Consider the following 21,684-nt stretch of genomic DNA (forward strand, 5'->3'; position numbering starts at 1 on the left):
GTACATCGCACAGATCCATGAATAATGTCCTAAATATGAAATCGCTAATGGAAGCTTTATTTTCATTACTTGTATGTATCTTGTTCTGAACCAAATCCAATCATATTATTTTTGGGGAAGTAATATGTTGAGTTTCAGAAAGAGACCCCACTGTATATTGAAGTGAATGTAGTATGTGTGATGTAGTGATGATTGCAGGTTGTCTGAGGTCCTTGGTGTAGGATTTAAGATGGGCCATTTCAGTGCTATTCACTAGAGATATTTGAACAACAATCAAGATCGCATAGTTTGTCTTGTTGAAGTGGTTTATTTACAAATATGGACAATTATATCAAATGTAATTTAATTGTGGAAGTGTATAAAAAAATTATGCACAACCACCAATACTGCAACTGAAAAAAACAGGCATATTTGCCACTAGTCAGTCATGTCTACGTTACAAAAATATTGACCTATTTTCTATTTTACAAGATCTACAACCAATTTGATATCACACACAAATATTCCTCATTGTTCTTCAGGATCGGTGGGTCCCCTGCGGGACAGTTGAGCTAACGTAGGCTAATGCGATTAGCATAAGGTTGTAAGTAACAAGAACAATGGACATAGACATATCTGATATTGGCAGAAATCTTAAATTCTTGTTAATCTAACTGCACTGTCCAATTTACAGTAGCTATTACAGTGGAATAATACCATGCTATTGTTTGAGGAGAGTGCACAGTTTTAAACATGAAAAGTTATTAATAAACAAATTAGGCACATTTGGACAGTCTTGATACAACATTTTAAACAGAAATGCAATGGTTCATTGGATCAGTCTAAAACTTTGCAGGTACACTGATGCCATCTAGTGGCCTAAATCTAAATTGCACCCAGGCTGGAATAATACATTTTAGCCATTTCTCTGCATTTCAAAGATGATGGTACAAAAAAAAAGTTGGTTTTGTCTTTGTATTATCTTTTACCAGATCTAATGTGTTATATTCTCCTACAATCCTTTCACATTTTCCTTTCAAATGTTACCAAGAAAATGCATGTCCTTGCTTCAGGGCCTGAGCTACAGACAGTTAGATTTGGGTATGTCATTTTAGGCAAAATTTTGGGGAAAAAGTGTCCAATCCTTAAAAGGTCTTATTCAGTATTATCTAGACTGTCTTCAATGTGCACGAGAAATCACAGACGTCCGTTTTGACGTGCTTCTCTTAGGCCCTTTAAGGAGACGTTGTCAGTTATTAAGACACACCAATAGTCACACTGCCAGATCTGTGATACTGTTGCTGCTAGTCACCTACATAAGTAGATGTAAGACATTCTTAAGCAGACATCCGAAACAAAGGGGGTGGCTTCTATTTACTTTGTACCAGTCAACAGTCATTTTGTCATCATTTGAACTTCATTATATCAGCCTCTGGCCCGGCAACATCGCGTTGTGCATAGATTTCTTTTCAGTCTCTGCTCTTGTGCTTTATTTTACAGTGAAGTGCTTTTGTTTGCATTTATTTACATAGTCGCTTCAGATGCGTGACGGAAGGCCGTGGGTCACAAGCCGCTTGAAAGAGATTGTGTGCCACACACTATTTTGAAATTGGTGTGTGGGCTAATGTAATCTGAAACGGGATCTTTCTGGACTGTTTTCCGGTCCAGGGTGGTTCAAGGGTGGAACGCGAGTCAACTAAATCCATGTCATCCTGGAAAAAGAAAGAGTGGAGAAAAGCACACAAGGTCATTAGTAATCTATCTACCTAACACAGGCCAGGCAGGGACCGAGTCAGTTAAAACAATATCATCAGAAAGCTCGGCTAGGATTGCGGCCTGGCCCTATCTTTGCTTCCAGTTTCCATGGACACCACTGTCCCTGCCGATCAAAGGGTGTGCAACAGTTATGGTAAAATAAGTGTGTGTGTGTGTGTTTGAACTAGGCTGTTAGGACACAGAATGTCTTCTCTGTCCTAACGCCTCTGTGTTGTAGCCTCTGTGTTGTAACTTTCTACATGACTGCTTTGCTGGGGCTTCTGCTGCTCTGCTCTGAGCTCATTCCCACTCACTGGATTCCATCAGTTCAGGCAGTCTGCTCTGGTTCTGAAGCTCCATTTGGCAGATACACTGAAGCTTTTTCCATAAATAGCGTGTATCTGTTTTAATGGACAACCATTTCTTATCGGTTCCATTTCAAATTAATCCGGTGGGAACCTGCTATGCAGAAGAATTCTAAATAGTTTTTGAGGGGAAGGAGAAGCAGTGATGTTTCTTTACAGCACATTCCTTTCATGGCATAGTTTACCGAAGGCCTTTAGTTTCCTGAGCTTAATAGTGTTTGCACTTGCATACTTTCCTCTTTTCTTAACACAGTGAAGAATAGTATGTTACTGAGCTTGTTAATCGCTCATTGGCTTGGCTCATGTATAATTACTGGGAAAGCTTACCCTACTGTAAGTGAGCATTTTAAGTATGTTATATACCAAGCATCGCTCAATTTCAAACTGTATGTACACAGAGGACCATTCTGTCTGTGTCTGCATTAAAGGTCATACAGTACAGCAAGACACCACTGACCTTCCAGTGAAGATGGCTGCTGCTTTGGAAGGAGGACCTCTGTCAAGGCACCAGTCTTCTCCTGGCTCTGATCAGTTGGCTTCTCCTGTGTGTCCTCACTTAATGTGCACCCCTCTTTCTCCTCGCCCTCCTCGCACCTCTCTGTGGGTTCTGGGTTGCAGCGGAGCGATCCCAAGCTCTCGACACAGTCGGGGTTCTGCATGAGTGGCCATGTCTCGCCAGCCTCTCTGGAGATGCAGGGCTCTGGATGGGCTTTCAGATAGGCCAGGACGTTCTCCTCACAGGGGTTTATGCTGCATCTGTAGGGGAAAATGGAGGCTGTGTCAGCAGCATAAATCTCTCCCATTCCTAGCAATAATGATCCAACCACAGTCCCAGGGAGGCACTTCTCTGACAGTAATCTCCCAAACAGACCCAAAGTTAACACCATAACAAGACTGTTGTTGGCCTTGTCTGTGTTTCTCTTCCTGTTCTGAACCAGAGGTGTGTAAAGGAATGTTGTTTGGTTTTGCAAACATTATCCACCACAGCAATGGTTGTCTGTCTGTCTGTCTGTCTGTCTGTCTGTCTGTCTGTCTGTCTGTCTGTCTGTCTGTCTGTCTGTCTGTCTCTGTCTGTCTGTCTGTCTGTCTGTCTCTGTCTCTGTCTCTGTCTCTGTCTCTGTCTATCTACACTTCTAGGTCTTTCTGGGATTCCAGGAGACATGATGTCAAACAATATCAGTTGCTGTGCTTGTTACCTGTTCTTCTGACTGTCATATCTGGGCATCCATGTACTAAAATAGATGGTGATTTTTGTTGATGAATTATGATGGTGTTGAACAATGTTAAGTGATGTTGATTGGTGGTTAATTAATGTTGGTTGATGGTTTTGAGTGGAGGTGAGTGGTGTTGTGTCATGGTCCTCACCCCTCGTTGAGGCTGATCTGGGACTGGAAGGGGCTGGTGTCTCTGCTCCGGCCCAGACTGCAGATTTCATCACAGCACAGGGAGGGGATCAAGTGCACTGGGCCTGGAAATCACACAGGAATAACCGTGTGACCGACCGCCAACCATTAGAACGCATGGATGACCTGGCCAAGAAGCCTCAGCGTACAGTAATGCCAGTACCATAGTGATAAAGTCAAAGACTCCATACCACTTGATGTGCTTGTAGAAGCCCACCAGTAATTGGACCTACCACAGGTGTGGCCTGGCCCATGGTGACATTGGCAGCATGGGCGCTGAGGGAAGTCATGGAGCTTCCGTCGGTCCAGGCAGGACAACTCTGCTCCACTGTACGGACCATCCTGGGACCTTAGAGATGCTGAAGCAAAAATACACTTTCATAATGGAGACCCCAAACAAGTGCAAGATAGCAGCTGCTATATTTAAATAGCAAAGCCACCTGTTGGTCCCAATGCTACACTGAGATTTCCACACCATTGTAATGACTTCTTTCAAATTCAAGTTGGTCACTCACCGCTGGGCTTCTTCTCCAGCAGCTGTCTCTTGAAGTAGATGACACAGAGGATGAGCAGGGCCAGCAGCACGGTGGCCAGAGCGCTACAGATGACTGCTGCCAGAGCCATGTCCCGAGGGCTGGTCACCACCGGGGGGATGGGAACCAGGTTCACCCGCCCGCTACCTGCAGGGGCAGAGATAGAGACGGGGTGAGAGAGAAGGTCAATATGAGCATCAAACGTCACCACTGCAGTTCTTCTGACATAATAACATCGGAAATTACAGTAGAAGTTGTAAAAAGTTTAATTAAATAAAACATTTCAATTGTATAGTTTTAGAACGACTATATTTTAGAGTCGACTGTGTCATGTCTTTGTCTGACCTTGGTAGTACTATCTGGACATATTGAAAACAAGTATTTTTCTACACCTAAATTGTGTCCATTCTAGGTTTATGTTTATTACTGGCATGTAGTAGCTGTCTTTGGCCCACTGAGTCCTCCAAGGAGACAGGCTCAAAGGAGAATGTCTATAGTAGATTCTCCCCCTCCCTCCGGAGGATGAGTTATTGCCGTCATTCATCCCCCCACCCCAAGGCCCTCTCATGCCAGTCACACAGCCCCATCATTATGTCTGTGTAGTCTGGCCAGACGTTTGAAACAAGCCTGGTGTGTGTGTGTGTGTGTGTGTGTGTGTGTGTGTGTGTGTGTGTGTGTGTGTGTGTGTGTGTATGTGTGCGCATTCGTGCATGTGTGTTTATCCCATGACTGCAACTGCTGCCATTGTCTAGGATCCCCACCGCTAAACTGTTCACACACTCTCACATTAAGGGACCTGGCCTTGAGGACAGCTTCTCATTAAACACTTTCCCACGGATATGCAACATCAGGGCTTAATGTGCTAGATGTCATAACAAATTAGATACAATCTCCTTATGCTAAATGAAGGTTCAATGACTAAAATGTCATGGTTCTTTATCAGATATAACTATCTGCTTAATTCCTCAACAAAGCAAACAAACTTTGTTGAGGAATAATTTCGTACATGACGGATGTCTAGTCACAAGGCAAACATGTGCAATAAGGCCACTGATATTATTTTAAAAAGCAACAGAAGTATGATTGTATTATCTGTGATTAAAATTTTAGGTCAATATTACTCTCCCTCATCACAATTACATTCTTATAGAATTTAAAGTGAGTCAAGAGCTGTGCATAGTTGATGTGTAGGTTTACATAGAGAGCAAAATACCTAAAGTAATACTACACCTACTATGACAAAGTGACTGGCTACCCGCCCCCTATAGAGAAAATAGTGATTATGTGAGATCTGTTTAATATATTTTTTGTTTGAAAAATATTTTTCAATAGGCCCCTTCAATCACTGTTTGCTTTTTAGTACATTAATCATAAAACAAAGTGGGTTTGGTCTTTTCAAATTCAAGAGCTTTGTTGTGCAATGTAAACATGACTTTAGCCTTGGAAAAGGTTTTATATTCCAGCGGGATAGAGGATAGGGGATAAGGGTATTTGTACATTCCATCTGAGGAAGAAAAAAATCCCAAACTGCCGGTGAAGCTTCAAATTTCAGTTTGACCCGGGGGCTAAATAAATAAGCATTTCAATATACATTGTAAACAAACAGGTGATAATGGCTTATTAAAACAAGATTAGGACGTTTCAGGGGAGATAGGTCTTCAAAACTGTTATGACAGAAACCAAGTGCCATTTTCTAACAATTTTGACAGGAGTCTCCCCCACACCCCCAGCCCAGTGGCAGCCCACACCCCCAGCCCAGTGGCAGCCCTTATCACTCCCAGACAGCAGTCACCCCCACACCCCCAGCCCAGTGGCAGCCCTTATCACTCCCAGCCAGCTGTCTCCCCCACACCCCCAGCCCAGTGGCAGCCCTTATCACTCCCAGACAGCTGTCTCCCCCACACCCCCAGCCCAGTGGCAGCACACATCACTCCCAGACAGCTGTCTCCCCACCCCCCAGCCCAGTGGCAGCCCTTATCACTCCCAGACAGCTGTCTCCCCACACCCCCCAGCCCAGTGGCAGCCCTTATCACTCCCAGACAGCTGTCTCCCCACACCCCCAGCCCAGTGGCAGCCCTTATCACTCCCAGACAGCTGTCTCCCCACAACCCCAGCCCAGTGGCAGCACACATCACTCCCAGACAGCTGTCTCCCCCACACCCCCAGCCCAGTGGCAGCCCTTATCACTCCCAGACAGCTGTCTCCCCCACACCCCCAGCCCAGTGGCAGCCCTTATCACTCACAGACAGCTGTCTCCCCCACACCCCCAGCCCAGTGGCAGCTCTTATCACTCCCAGACAGCTGCAGCAAACATAGATTAAGGCTGACCCATTGAGGAGACCTCACCTGCCGATCGTATCAACCCACCGCACTCTGCCAATAAACTGCTTGTTTTGATACATGCTCTCCTCTCTCCCTGTTGACTTTTGGGAATGCCAAACTTAAAGCCATGCATGGCCTTGTGTGTGACAGACCACAAAGAGACAGGGAACCACCAACCCACTGGCACAGACGTCTAGTTCAATGTCTAGTTTTGATTTACATTTGATTGAGTAGTCAACTAACGTGAATTCAATTTGAAATCAACAAAAAAATTCACCTTGTCATTAGATTTAGGTTAAGAAATCAGAAATTCTCTTATGTTGATTACTTTGTTCAAATCCTACCAGTTTTCCACGTTGATTCAACATCATCATGTGAATTGTTTGGTTGAAATGATGTGGAAACAACATTGATTTAACCAGTTTTTGCCCAGTGGGAAGTATGAATGGCCCCTTCTGAAAACGAATGGTGACCCCATCCACATTCATCACCTGTGAAACTGGAATGACTTCCCATTGCCAAAGAGGTATGAGCCCTCCACAACCAAGAGTTTGTATTTTTGACTAAACAGACTTTCCTATCATAAATACACCCAACACCCCTTTTAGTATTGCAAGAAAAACAAACTAGCATTGCCATGGGGTTGTGGGTTTATACATTTACATGGATACTAGATTACGGCAGTGGTGAGGCGCTTTGCTGCTCTGAGCATAAACACTTTACTCATGTCAATTCTTAATTTTTTATTTTACCTTTATATAGGCAAGTCAGTTAAGAACAAATTCTTATTTACAATGACGGCCTACCCCGGACAATCCCAGACAACGCTGGGCCAATTGTGTGGGACTCCCAATCCCGGCCGAATGTGATACAGCCTGGATTCAAACCAGGGACTCTAATGACGCCTCTTGCACCGAGAGGCAGTGCCTTAGACCGCTGCGCCACTCGGGAGTCCTGATTGGCTCTTGAGTGACTTTGTTTTGGTGGACTTGATTTTAAGGGTTGACCGCTCTCATTTGGCTTGTGTTGGTTTTCAACTCAATCTAGATAACTCTGTGCATGCTGCTAACACTACTGTTTTACAGTCAGTGGTCAGGAGACTTGACACGAAGTTAGGAATGTAGAAGTAGAAGAAATTAAATGTTGTCTGAATGTAACAAGTTGAGAGAAATGAGGATGGATATTAGTCGGGTCATGACTTTTAGGGTCTTGAGTAGCCCTGACCACAGGCCCTATCTCTAGGAAAAGTATTACAGTTGCATGAAGAGGTGATAAGAGTCTGCATTTTCTTCAAACAAAATTGGACTGACTTCCTTTTGTGTATGCTGTGAAATCCTGGTTTGAGATACAAGTGTCTAAAAATATTTATCTGACTGTTAAGCTTCCATCTTAAATAAGAAGCAATGATTGGTAATAGAAAAAACGGACTACATTCCCATATGACCTTGGCGTAAATCTGTTTGGAATGAGTAAAAATGGCAAAACTGTTCTGGAGCTGGGGATTGGGGGGTGCTACGGTCGGCCTCTCTCCAGACAACTTTTACAGCTCTACCGTGACACAGAAGAAACTCCTGCAGATGAAATACATTAAAGCAACTGAAGAAACCCATAAAACACAATCTAATTTTTACTCTGCCCCAGAAAATGTCCAGGAGACTGAAGTGCGTTAAGATTTACGGCCTCCTCCAAAAGTGGCCTCCCTGCACAGCTGCAGCTTCGCCCCGAGCCAGTGTAGCCTATTATAATGATCTGCCCTTTAAGTTTTCACCACCCTACACAAGATAACACTAGAGGAAGAGAGATCAAGGCTTTCAAACATTTGGAAGATTCCCTGTAGTAACTACCAGCTCTGCTCTCTCTGGGAGACAATGGCCATTTTGATTCATGGGCTTCTGCATTCAAAATGGCAAGCCAGACAGCCAGCCAAAAATACAGACATGCATAACTTAGATGTCCCAAGGCCCATGTTCAGGGTGATTTCATATGGTCAACCCCCCCCCCCCCCTTAAAAGATTTAGATGCACTACTGTTCCACTGGATGTCATAAGGTGAACGCACCAATTTGTAAGTCGCTCTGGATAAGAGCGTCTGCTAAATGACTTAAATGTAAATGTAAGTCATATGTAGACTCTATCTAGACAAATACTGCATGTTTTACAGTTATTGCTTGAATATAAATATTTATTGTCCAAAAATGGTAGTAGTAAAACAAGCTCATATTGAGGGTGTGACACAGATTTACATACTAAATGTAAGTAGATTTTTTTCCATCTCCAGAAAGAGCAAATGTAAACTCAGTTTGTGAGTTCAAGTTGTCTGATATCCTGGAGACGTTTTCATTTATCTAACAGAGGAGTGCTAGACCTAGCTGGATACACACACGCTGCCAAACCTTCTCAAGGAACAGCTGCGGCCTCCACAAGCATCAGGAAGTCACACTCATTTACCAAAGGTATAAGTTAGCTAGCCCACTCTCTCTGTGTGAGTGCCGAAAATCATAAGGTTATACTTAATCACTGGTAATGGCTGGAAAAAAGTGGCTAATGAGATGTAGTAATGTCCTACTGGAATTCAATCCGCTGCTTTGTGAACAAAAACCCTTTAAGAAATGCTTAATAGACCTCCGTGGATACATGCTAGCAAATTACACAACAAAGTTTAAGAGTTTTACTGTACATGATGTGACACTACACTCTCTTATTTCATTCAAGACCTAACTAAAGAAGCATGATGTAATGCAATCATTTCCACACTATTATTTAGAAACATCGAAGCTCCTTTTTGTCTTGAAATATTGAAATATGTGGATGGAGGCTTTTACTTAAGATAAGAGGTTTTCCGCAGTCCCTGAGAATGGAGCGATGATAGTGGGTCTTATTGTCGCAGCTAAAATAATCCAGTTCTGGCAAGACCGACTGTTATGCTAGCAGTATCCATTTCAACATTTATGGGCCTACTTGTAAAACTAAGCATTTATTTGGGCATAAAACATAGTTGGCTGGCTCAATGAGAATTTACTGAATGAACAGTGATTTTCTCCACCCATTGGGGTTGTGGTTCTGATTACTCTAAGGACCTTGTGCTGGCATGTTTTAGATGAAGGTATGTGCTTTGTTATGGTATTATGGCCTGACATGTTTTTGGGGTCTTGGCTGTACTTTTAGCCTGGAGTTCAATAGTTTTAATTAATGATGCTCTCAACTTCTCATTCAAGCTACGGATATTCCTTATTTTTGCCTGTAATTTCACTGGCTACATTCCTTGGCCTGATGTGAATGGTTCAACTTAATGAGAACTTTTCCTCAGAGGTTCTTCTGATGTTACACAACTTCCAGTAAAGGAAGAGAAAGTAAGTCCTCACAGTGTGGTTCATATGGAGGTGGAGGGTCCCCACATGGTATGCACTCCATATCTTGGAATCCGCTCAGCTTCGTTTTCCTGTAAAACCTGTTAAACACAACATAGCATTGGATTATTATGAAATATGTTTAATTGATTGTGTGCAGTAACGAACCAATACTTTGACCATGTATCTGTAGTAACTGAGTAGTAGTACACTGGTAGTAGAAGTAGAGTAGTTGTTGTAAGTGATTAAGCCCCTCCCTCACCCGGGCAGACAGTCTCCGCACACAGCATTTCTGGTGGTGGAACAGTTGCCCTTCTGGAAGCGGTTGTTCAGGCCACAGTCCAGGCAGGGCTTGCACTTCTGCAGGCTCCTATCTTCTTTGAAGCGGCTGCTTCTGCAGGGCACACACCGGGCATCCTCTCCGTAACCAAAGCCACATTCCTGGAGGGATTAACAGGAGAAACCCTCTGGGTGAGAGGTGGGGCTGGGGGCAGCTGGAAAAAGGCTCTGAATTATTTATTTTTATTTAACCTTTATTTAACTAGGCAAGTCAGTTAAGAACAAATTCTTATTTACAATGACGGCCTACCAAAAGGCAAAAGGCCTCCTGCGGGGACAGGGGCCTGGGATTAAAAATAAAATTAAAAATACAATATAAATATAGGACAAAACACACATCACAACAAGAGAGACAACACAACACTACATAAAGAGAGACCTAAGACAACAACAAAGCAAAGCAGCAACACATGAAAACACAGCATGGTAGCAACACAAAACACAGTACAAATATTATTGGGCACAGTCAACAGCACAAAGATCAAGAAGGTAGAGACAACAATACATCACACAAAGCAGCCACAACTGTCAGTAAGAGTGTCCATGATTGAGTCTTTGAATGAAGAGAATGAGATAAAACTGTCCAGTTTGAGTATTTGTTTCAGCTCGTTCCAGTCGCTAGCTGCAGCGAACTGAAAAGAGGAGCGACCCAGGGATGTGTGTTCTTTGGAGATCTTTAACAGAATGTGTCTGGCAGAACGGGTGTTGTATGTGCAGGATGACCAGGGTGTCTAGAATTAAAGAATGATCTTGGCTTCCAAGATCATAAGGTAACATCTTACACTGGCAATAATCTCCCTGACTCTCAGAATCAATGCATGACTTTCCGCAACAGGATCCAGAATGGCCGGGTATTTCAAAGATAAAGGCCCTCGGGGACAACCACTGTTGTAATATTGCAAGTATATTGCTGGGTTTATGTATGACTGGTTCTTTCTGGAACAACTCAGTGAGTGTCCTGGTGATTGAGAGGCCAGTGTATGTAGGCAACGCTTTAGTTAGATATGGGGCAGGGATTATGGAGAGGTGCACAAGAGTAAGAAGTTGAATACCTCTTCTGGTCCTACAATGGGTACTGCACTTAAAAAGCACAGCATCTATTACTGAATGAGTGATCTAATATGGAATCAGCTCAGTTGTCAAGCTTAAACCTCTATAGCGAATCTAAGATGGAAAATATTACTGGACCCATATTAGATATACAGTATTATCACCCTGTATATATTATCTATATAACATGAGTATATCTGTTTACTATTGGATTAATGGGTACACCTCATAAAATGGGGACAAGAGAATATAGCCTATTCTGTTTTGACCAAAAATGTATAATGGGGTGTATGTAGTAAGTCTAATGTTAATGCAATCCCTATTCAATGTTATATAGTATTTATTTGGCACACAGAGGCTGGCAAACTGGTTTTCCTGTGGTCATAGGAACATTTACATTCCTGCTGATCATCGCATCCCACGCCAAGTAAAAGGACTGTGCTGGAATGACATCAGTCATTTTGTTATCTGCAGCAGCTGCCCCCGTCCACTATTAAACCACTGTTGCCACACTGCATTCCCAGACCAGGCTGACTGATGGAGGGGGGGCTCATATATCATTAACGTGAAGGTGAGATTCAAACAGGGCACTTCTCTCCTTGACCTTGTCACGTTTCACCGCCTGGGGATGCAGTCGCACCAGAATGTGGGCAGACTGGCTAAGAAAATGTTAAAAAGTGAGGCAAAGATGGGATCCTGTGATGGCCCCACAGAGTCGGGGCAGAAGACAGAGGAATTTAGCCATTTCAGCTAAACACATATAAGACGACATTGGACCTTGGCTCTGGCCGGAGGAAGGCTATGACAGGACTGCAGCTGTTGTTATGTGATCTCCATATAAGGACCTTCACACCAGCAGAGCAGGGAACAGTGGAAAGATGAGAGAGAGTGAGACAGAAAGAGGGAAGGGAGATGATGACAACGGAGAGAAGGAAATAAAGTTACAATTTTGATTCATGGAGGATGGTGAACCCTGGAGCCTGGGTTTCTCCTAGTGCACGCCATGGAAGGCTAGCTGCTGCAAAGCAGTCAGAGAAGAGCTGTTTAGAGTGGTTTTGGACAGAGGAGCGTCGTCCAACTTCCAGATGAAGGGGTCTTAAGAGGATTGATCCCCACAAAGCTGGGCGCGGGCACACTGTTCATGTGGCACTGCATGGCAGTAGATGGGGCTGCCATGTACACAGGCCAGGGCACAGAACAAAAGGAGCACTCAGCCAACTTGAGAGGGGTCTCCACCCAGGCAGAGCTGTAACATCCCGGAATGATCTAATTCAGTCCTTTGTCTCTGGTAATTGGATGGAAACACCTTTTTTTTTTAACAATAAAGATGCTGTCAAGGTATCCAATCTTTGGATGCAGCCAGGAATCACATAATGCTACTGTCTCATTTAAATGGAGCTAATTGGGTATAGGTAAATTAGCTTTCAAGTGTGTCATTACTTCCATGGGTTTAGGATGATCTAGCCTAAGAAGTGAGCACAAAAGCCAGTGCTTACAAGTCTCATTTTACTCCTATCTCCAGATCTAGTTTTTGGTGAGAATGCCAAGCAAAACAGCACAGAGGTAGAGCGGTGTGGAGGGAAGAGAGAGAGAGAGCTGGCTGGCTGGCTGGGGTTAAAGCATGTTCAGACGGGGAGATAGTTCAGAGATCAGGACGGAATTACAAGAGTCTCTAGGGGGGCCAGTCATCTGATCCAGTAATGAATGAGTTTGTAAAACAATATGAGTTTGTTAACGCAGTGTGCCATCTAATGTTCTCCACACACTGCCACACTCTTTCAATGTCTAGTGTCTACAAATCAAAGACATGTTGCCTCTTTGCCAGTGGCTTAATGCAGTTCCCAGCTTGCATGCACTATATGTGGGGCAGTCACTCCTATGTGTACTGTATGTACTATGTGTACTGTATGTACTGTGTGTACTGTATGTATATATGGTTTGGAATCGTAGATTTGCGCAAATGTGACGAAATGCTGGATGAAAGACAAGGCGAGGACTTCTGTATTTTTCGAGGATTTAATAGAAAGAAACCTGTGTACAAGTGAGAGTTGTGTGATTCTCAGAAGAGCTCGCAACAATCTGACCCTCAAGGCCAGGAAGCTTGTTAAATACCATCCCTGGTCAAAACATTAATCAAGATTGTTGTTGAGACCACTTGGGTCAGAGTGAATGGTATATTAGCTATCTCTGTCATTTGAAACCACTGGTGGCTGAATTTACAGCCTGGGGGGGGGGGGTTACCTACTTAATGGTGACTGCAAAGGGTCTGAGTTCAGATTTAAGCGGGACTGGGGGGACGGGGGGCAGGAATGTAGTTCTTAACAGTATGTATGTTTGATATGAGGACAAAAAAACAAAGCAACCCTTGCTAGCTATTAAGTTATGTTATGTTGATGAAAATGACAAATATCAGATCATTTTAATAAAAGACTTCCCTGATGCTTTGGTGGTTCCCTGAACGAAGACCTAATTGATGTTTGTGATGTTGCTTTGCAACAATACAGGCAGACATCCAGAAGATGGTATAATCACATTCCATATGTCTCTATGGTAGCCACACAGCCTTATTAGAGCCTCCCTCCACTGTGAGATGGCTTCCCGCTACCACTTAGAATGAATGAGGCAGCCAATTATTAACCAGGACCCCCAGGGTGTCTAGCATTCATGACTGTTGAACTGGCAGAGAAACATGGGGCCCACTGAAGCGTACCACCACTGACTGCGTGTCTGTGTGTAACAAGATAAAAAGCAACCTGGTAGGAATGTATGTGTGCAACAGATGATACGAGAGGGCAATTTAGTATAAGATGGAAGGTTTTTTACCTGTGCTTAGCTGAGCACATGTTGAAGTGGTAGGAGGAAAAGCATTGCTAAACTAACTTGCTTATGGCCTCCCAACCCGTTTCTACACAGCCCACACAGAGCACCATGTCTTTGGCAAGAATAGTGATTAAAGGCATTCCCCTCTCACTGTACAGCAAGTTTATGCATGGTTTCCTTCAAACAATGGAGACAATAACTTGGACAGGGAACCTGGGGAAAAACAATGGAATCCATTCAGCAACAGAGGGTCGAAGTATGGGTGTGACTGATTAAAGAGTGGTTGGTGTTCTACAAAAGCCATTTGGCCCTTTTCTCCATGAAACAGAGGAAGTCATAAATAACCTCAGTCCCCTGGATATTATTCACTATTCTAAACACTGGAATCCATTCTATTGATGAACGCAGGTCTTTCCCAAAAAAGATCTGTTTTTTATTTATTTACCAAGTGTATATCTTATCCAGAGGTTATTCAGGTTTATGAAGTTCCAACATGATTTAAGTGATCTGTTAGTATCCAGTTTTATCATGGTTTCACTCTCTTTCATTTTTATAGATCAAGGTTTCCTTTCAACTGTGATGAAACATGCTATAAACTTGTTCAACTGAGGTGTAATCATCTGGACTACATTTCCTACATATTTTTTAAGTCTGTATGTAAAGTGCAGTACATTTAAGGGCACTCTTAAGAATAACATAATATGTTGATGTCTAAGTTTTACTGTCTATATAGGGTACATTACTAGGCTTCAGACCTTTGATAGCTCCTGTCCCGCGTCGCACTGCTTGCAGGGTTTACAGTTCCCAAGCTGATCCTTGTACTCCTGTTCTCTGCATTCACTGGTCTCCTCCTCCGCCGTTACAGGAACCTGAGAGGGAATAATCATTTGATACTGAGCAGCTAGGGATTCCTGCGTTTCATCACGCCTTTCATCAGTAAGAGATAATGTTAACCGAGTCCAGCGCCGGCGTAATCCCCCTACAATAGTGCCACTATTTCACCCACTGGCTTTTACTCCTCAAACTATGTAGACTACTATATCTGTCCGTCCACACATTGATGTCCTGACAGATCTGACGACACTAACTTAGAATGGAGACTGTTACAAAGGCTATTATACGTGGACATTACAGATCACAGATCAGACTATAAATGGCCTGTCAAAAGCCTGATATCACACTAGTTGGGTAAATTCAATGCAGAACACTTACCAGAGATGAGTATATTACATGAAATGTCAGTAGAAGTAACCAGGTTTGACCAAACATCCAGGCCATTTTGAGGGGCTACTGTGGAATGAGTCTGGAAAAGAGAGAGAGATATTAGAATGAAGATGAGAATTTCTACTCTGTTCAACAACAACAAAAAACATAAAGGAATATTGTGGAACTTTGTATTGGTGTCAAAAAGACCAATGTATGGCCAGTGAAAATTAGTACAATAATCAGGAGTAGGTACATATTTGTTCTCAGCTACTTTCCCCAAACAGGTAGACATAGTGACCAATCACAACATACCGGTTTTGTAACAACTATTGTGGAACATTGTAACAATATTTTTGATGAGATAGTTTATATATTCAGCGAGGACAATGATGCTACGTCATGCGTCAAAACCGGCCAGGGCTATGACAGAATTATCTTATCAAAAGTCAAAACATTTATGTTAATAGTTTCAGTTTGTTGAAAGTCTCAAAATCATATAGGCTACAAAACAACTGCAGCCCTCTGTACGCTTTACCTGGTATGTGCTGCTGTAGTCTGATCGGTTCTTTAGTTATCACTTCCTTTAGTTATCCCTTCCCCGGCTGAATGACTGTAGTTTGAGACAGATATCCACTCCTATGCCTATGCGTTCTGCATAGGGCTCCAGACCATTCCAGCCATGCGATGTGCTCTCTGCCCGGCTGCGCTGCTCCAGTCCAGAGGAATCCCCGGATTGAAGACAAAATCAGCGTGGAGATCAAAGGCAGGGGATGGCTGCGATCTAAAACATGTAATCTGATCTCTGATCGGCCTCCAGGCCTACATCAAAGCGCAATCACAGGGCGGACACTAGAGCTACAAACAGGTCATTATGATCGCATGACAATAACCTCACAATTCGATACAATTGCATGCAAGACAGATGGATCATTAAAGTGGAAATGCAAAGAGTTTGTAAAGTGCAAGGCGTCGAGATCTGGTTGTGTTGTTATTCCACTTCCAGGGCCGCCTCCCTCTGTGCGATCCCCGGTCTGTTTGTTTGGTTTATCTGAGGGCTCGCTGTTTGATGCCAGGCTTGGGTTTGAAGTTGAGCACAGCCCTCAAACATTCCCTTTCATCTCAATGAGCTGCAGATGCCATGACGTCACTCTGCTGTTCTGGGATTGGTCGGGCCGACTGTCTGCAGCTTTTAGAGAGGAAACCAGCCACAAAGTTAACAATCTGAAAGAGGCTGAGAGCAAGCAAACTGTCTCTACTTTATGGTGGTCAATTTGGATAAGATAGGATGCAGTAGCTACCCTTTATGTTTGGAGTTTATAATAACGAGCTTATTTTTAACTAGGCAAGTCAGTTAAGAACAAATTCTTATTTTCAATGAAGGCCTAGGAACTGCCTGTTCAGGGGCAGAATGACAGATTTGTACCTTGTCAGCTCACGGGTTTGAACCTGCAACCTTCTGGTTACTAGTCCAAAGCTCTAACCACTAGGCTATCCTGCAGCCCCATTATAAAGAGTTTAGAAGATGTTTATAGACGTTGTGGCTTAAGCCTAAATTGTTAGAGCAACAACATTGACCTGACCAATAATACCATATAATAATTTACAATTGACCTGTAAATAATGTATGCAATTATTAACAACCTATGAACCCTTACAATATAATACATGAAGGCCTAATGCTAATTTTAACAAATAGCGTCCCTTCTCACATAGGCCTAGCCTTCACTGTTTCACAAAAATCATAATTCTACTCCTGCCCTAACTAGGCCTACTAACATTTCTGTTTTCAGCTATGTAAATAGGAAGAACTCAAACACAGTGAGAGAGAGAGAGAGAGAGAGAGAGAGAGAGGCAGAGTGAGAGGAAAGTAACATTTTGCAGTCAAACAGAGCAGCCAATTAGTAGACATGTTAGGGCATGTTGTAAATAAATTCTAGAGATTTGTGTCATGATTGTACAAACTTGAGGTAGGCTTTCTGCATGTTTTCATTATTGCCCCACATTTCAAATAATGGAACTACAGTATTTCTACAGCGGAAGGTTGCTCCGCTTACTATTTCTCTAATAATGTATCTGGCAAATATCTCTAGTTTGAATACATTACAATAAATATTAAGTTAGTTATTTGAAAAGTCCAAAATGCCTACACATTTCTTATGTGTTGTATATCTTTTGTGTACTAAAAGATTGCAGTCCTTGACTTTTTAATGAATGGCACACATATATAATGGTGCCATTCACAAATAGAAAAACAACTCTCCTCTGCATAAGACCTCCTTCCAATACACAAGTATAGCAACCAACTGTAGGTGCTTTCATCTCTACAAGGATGTGTTCATCTCAGCCTGGTGGACACACTGCTATGGGGCTGTAGTTATAAAACTGTCCATTTTAGTTGTTTCAATGCATTGTTCAATATGTTTTGATATCATCTCTTTGTGGGACTGTTGACTGGGGTTTATACATTGTCTCCATCTAGTGCATATAAACTGTCATGATATTTTCATACATGGGAATTGGTCTGCAGTGGGATAGTTTATTTTAGCGCACCATTCTCTTCGTCACAACATTAAGAGGTGTGCACCTTAAAATCATATTTTCTAAAATATCTGCTCGCTAAACTGAATACATGAAGGTATATGCCTGAGCCTATATTTGTCTCAGGTGAGGGACCACTTTGAATACACTTATTTGATTATATCCACAGAAACGTCCAAAAGAAGCTGGATATTTTTAACACATTAACACATTTTGATAAATATATTGTGGTTTGAGCCACCATGGTGCAACTTGATTTGAACCCCAAATTGTAACCCCATGCATCTTTCTTTGGGACAGCAAAAACACGTTTTAATTGCATCTGGTGATTGGTTAATAAAGGTGCAATAACAAACAGGCCTAGGCCTATTGGCATATTCAAACAGGAAGTACCAGTGACATGCTCAATGCGGAAGTGGTCCGATGAAGCGGATGCTAATCTACAGGACTGTTTCGCTAGCACAGACTGGAATATGTTCCAGGATTCATCCGATAACATTGAGGAGTTTACCACATCAGTCACTTCATTAATAAGTGCATCAACAACTTTGTGCCCACAGTGACCGTACTTATATATATTAGCCTTTTTTTTTGTTAGTTTTTTTGTCATTTAGCAGATGCTCTTATCCAGAGCGACTTACAGTTAGTGCATTCATCTTAAGATAACTAGGTGGGACAACCACATATCACAGGCATAGAAAGTACATTTTTCCTCAATAACGTAGCTGTCAGTAGAGTCAGAGCTAGAAGGAGGAGTGGGGTGGGGTGGGGCGGGGGGTGTCAACTGCAAGTGCTGGTTAAATGTTTGGGTGAGGAGTCGTGGTGAGGAAGAGGATTATTTAAGATACTGTTTGAAGAGGTAAGGTTTGATATGTTTTCAGGAAGATGGACAGGGCTCTGCTGTCCTCAGGGGGAAGCTGGTTCCACCATTGGGGTGCCAGGACAGAGAAGAGCTTGGACTGGGCTGAGCAGGAGCTGCCCTCCCATAGGGGTGGGAAGGCCAAGAGACCCGAGGTGGCAGAACGGAGTGCTCGGGTTAGGGTGTAGGGTTTGAGAATAGCCTGAAGGTTGGGAGGGTTCCTTGTGGGTTCCTTGTGTTGTTCCATAGGTAAGCACCACGGTCTTGTAGTGGATGCAAGCTTCAACTGGAAGCCAGTGGAGTGTGCAGAGGAGCGGGGTGACATGAGAGTATTTTGGGGGGAGTATTTTATTAGGATCCACATTAGCTGTTGCAGTCCTCACTAGTCACAGGATGTCATCTGGAGAGAGAGGGGAGAAAGAGGTCAAGGTGTAGGGTAGTTCTGTGTGAGTGAGACATGTGGACTCAATAGGCTGAGTGAATGTGTAGCGGATGTCGTCAATTGTTTTTTCAAAGTGGTTGACAAAGTAATCTGCAGAGAGGGAGGAGGGAGGGACAGAGGGTGGAGCATTAAGGAGGGAGGAGAATGTGGAAAAGAGTTTCCGAGGGTCAGAGGCAGAAGCAAGTGGCTTCAGCAGTTCACACACCAAGTAGGCCACTGAGGAAACAGGCAGCACTTAAAGGAGATGGCCCTAGCTAGCAAAAAGACAGTACTAGACCACAACAGATAAATACAAAAATTATATATACTTATCAATCCTGGAGATATCAGGACTCCTCTAACTATAGAATGAAGCACACTGAGATGGAGCCTGAGAAGCTCAGAAAAGAGATGAAACCACTTCCATTTAATACAGCCACTGATTACCAAAACAAGTCACAAATTGCCCTGCCCATTGAACCCGGTTGATGTGCCAACAACGATCTGCAAATTATGAGCAGTCAGCAGTTCACACACCAAGTAGGCCACTGGCAAAACAGACAGCACTTAAAGGAAATGGTGGCCCTAGCTAGCAAAAAGACAGTATTAGACCACAACAGATAAAGACAAAAAGAATTATGCTTATCAGTCCTGGATATAGCAGGAGTCCTCTAGCTATAGGATGAATACAGTACCATAGGCAACAGCCGCACTGAGCTAAAGGCAAGAGCTGCCGCTTTCAAGGAGCGGGACACTAATCCGGATGCTTCTCGTTGTACGACCTCAGACCAGCAAACTCAGAGCATGCCCTGACCAGCTGACAAGTGTCTTCACTGACTTTTTAAACCTATCCTTGACCCGGTCTGTAATACCAAGTTGTTTCAAGCAGACTACCATAGTCCCCGTGCTCAAAGATGCCAAGATAACCTGCCTAAATGACAATCGCCCTGTAGCACTCCCATATATACCTATGAAATGCTTTGAAAGGCTGGTCATGGCTCACATCAACACCTTCATCCCAGACACACTGGACCCACTCCAACTCACATACCGCTCCAACAGATCCACAGATGACACAATCTCTATTGCACTCCACACTGCCCTCACCCACCTGGACAAAAGGAATACATATGTAAGAATGCTGTTCATTAATTACAACACTATAGTCCCCTCCAAGCTCATCACCAAGATCAGGACCATGCGGCTGAACACCTCCCTCTGCAACTGGATCCTGGACTTCCTGACCTACCGCCCCCAGGTGGTGAGGGTAGGCAGCAACACATTCACAACTCTGACCATCAACACGGGGGCCCCTCAGGGATGTGTGCTTGGTCCCCACCAGTACCCCTGTTCACCCACAACTGTGTGGCCGCAAATGACTCCAATACCATCATCAAGTTTGCTGATGACACGATGGTGGTAGGACTGATTCCCGATGACAATGAAGCAGCCTATAGGGAGGAGGTCAGAGACCTGGCTGTGTGGTGCCAGGACAACAACTTCTCTTCAACGTCCAAGACAAATGAGCTGATTGTGGGATACAGGAAACGGAGGGGTGAGCACACCCTCATCCACATAGATGGGGCTGTGGTGGAGTGGGTCGAGAGAATCAAGTTCGTCGGTGTCCACATCACTAAGGAATTAACATGGTCCCCACAAACCCACACAGCCTCTTGCCCCTAAAGAGGCTGAAAAGGTTTGTCATGGGCCCTCAAAAAGTTATACATCTGTGCCATTGAGAGCATTTAAAAAATACATATATATTTATTTTAGCCCCTTTTCTCCCCAATTCCGTGATATCCAATTGGTAGTTACGATCTTGTCTCATCGCTGCAACTCCCCAACGGACTTGGGAGAGGCAACGGTCAAGAGCCATGTGTCCTCCAAAACATGACCTGCCAAGCCACACTGCTTCTTGACACACTGTCGGTGGAAACACTGTCCAACTGACAACCAGAGTCAGCTTGCAGGCACCCGGCCTCCCACAAGGAGTAACTAGAGCACGATGAGGCAAGGAAATCCCCCGGCCAGGTCCTCCCCTAACCCGGATGACATTGCGCCAATTGTGTGCCGTCCCATGGGGCTCCCGGTCATGGCCGGCTGGTATCTAACCCGAAGCTGTAGTGGTGCCTTAGACCGCTGCACCACTCGGGAGGACATTGAGAGCATCTTGACTGGCTGCATCAGCTCATGCTAAGAGCAACTGGAAGGCATCCTAATGCAAGGCGCTGCAGAGGGTGATGAGTACAGCCCAGTACATCACTGGGGCCGAGCTCCCTGCCATCCAGGTCTTCTATACAAGACGGTATGAGAGGAAGGCCCAAAAAATGGTCAAAGACTCCAGCGACCCAAGCCATAGTCTCTTGTCTTTGCTACTGCAATGCAAGAGGTACCAGTGTACCTAGTCTGGATCCAACAGGGCCCTGAACAGATTCTACACCCAGGACATAAGACTGCTAAACAAGACTGCTAAATAGCTAATCAAATGCATTGACCCTTTTTTGCACTAACTCTCTTGCACTGACTCTATGCATATGTAACAGTATAACTTTAGACCATCCCCTCGCCCATACCTCGGCGTGAACCAGGGACCCTCTGCACACATCAACAACAGTCACCCACAAAGCATCGTTACCCATCGCTCCACAAAAGCCACGGCCCTTGCAGAGCAAGGGGAACCACTACTTCAAGGTCTCAGAGCAAGTGACGTCACCGATCAAAATGCTATTTAGCGCGCACCACCGCTAA

General features: G+C 43.8%; 1 protein-coding gene across 2 annotated transcripts; it reads right to left on the minus strand.

The window, feature by feature from the left end:
• Positions 1–287: 287 nt before the first annotated feature.
• LOC115141887 (tumor necrosis factor receptor superfamily member 19-like) lies at positions 288–16,207 on the minus strand. Of its 2 annotated transcripts, none has more exons than XM_029681244.2 (10): positions 15,654–16,207; positions 15,125–15,215; positions 14,668–14,781; positions 9,966–10,144; positions 9,719–9,804; positions 4,018–4,182; positions 3,694–3,861; positions 3,465–3,567; positions 2,557–2,855; positions 288–1,691 (listed from the first exon to the last, which is right to left on the minus strand). In XM_029681244.2, the coding sequence occupies exons 2-10, from the start codon at positions 15,188–15,190 to the stop codon at positions 1,687–1,689; spliced, it is 1,185 nt and encodes a 394-aa protein (XP_029537104.1). In that variant the 5' UTR covers positions 15,191–15,215; positions 15,654–16,207; the 3' UTR covers positions 288–1,686. The 2 variants fall into 2 exon arrangements, with proteins under 2 accessions (XP_029537104.1, XP_029537106.1); XM_029681246.2 differs by having other exon boundaries at positions 3,736–3,861; positions 15,654–16,206.
• Positions 16,208–21,684: the final 5,477 nt, after the last annotated feature.

The sequence above is a fragment of the Oncorhynchus nerka genome, linkage group LG14 (genome assembly GCF_034236695.1).
Source record: "Oncorhynchus nerka isolate Pitt River linkage group LG14, Oner_Uvic_2.0, whole genome shotgun sequence".
NCBI classification, from domain to species: domain Eukaryota; kingdom Metazoa; phylum Chordata; class Actinopteri; order Salmoniformes; family Salmonidae; genus Oncorhynchus; species Oncorhynchus nerka.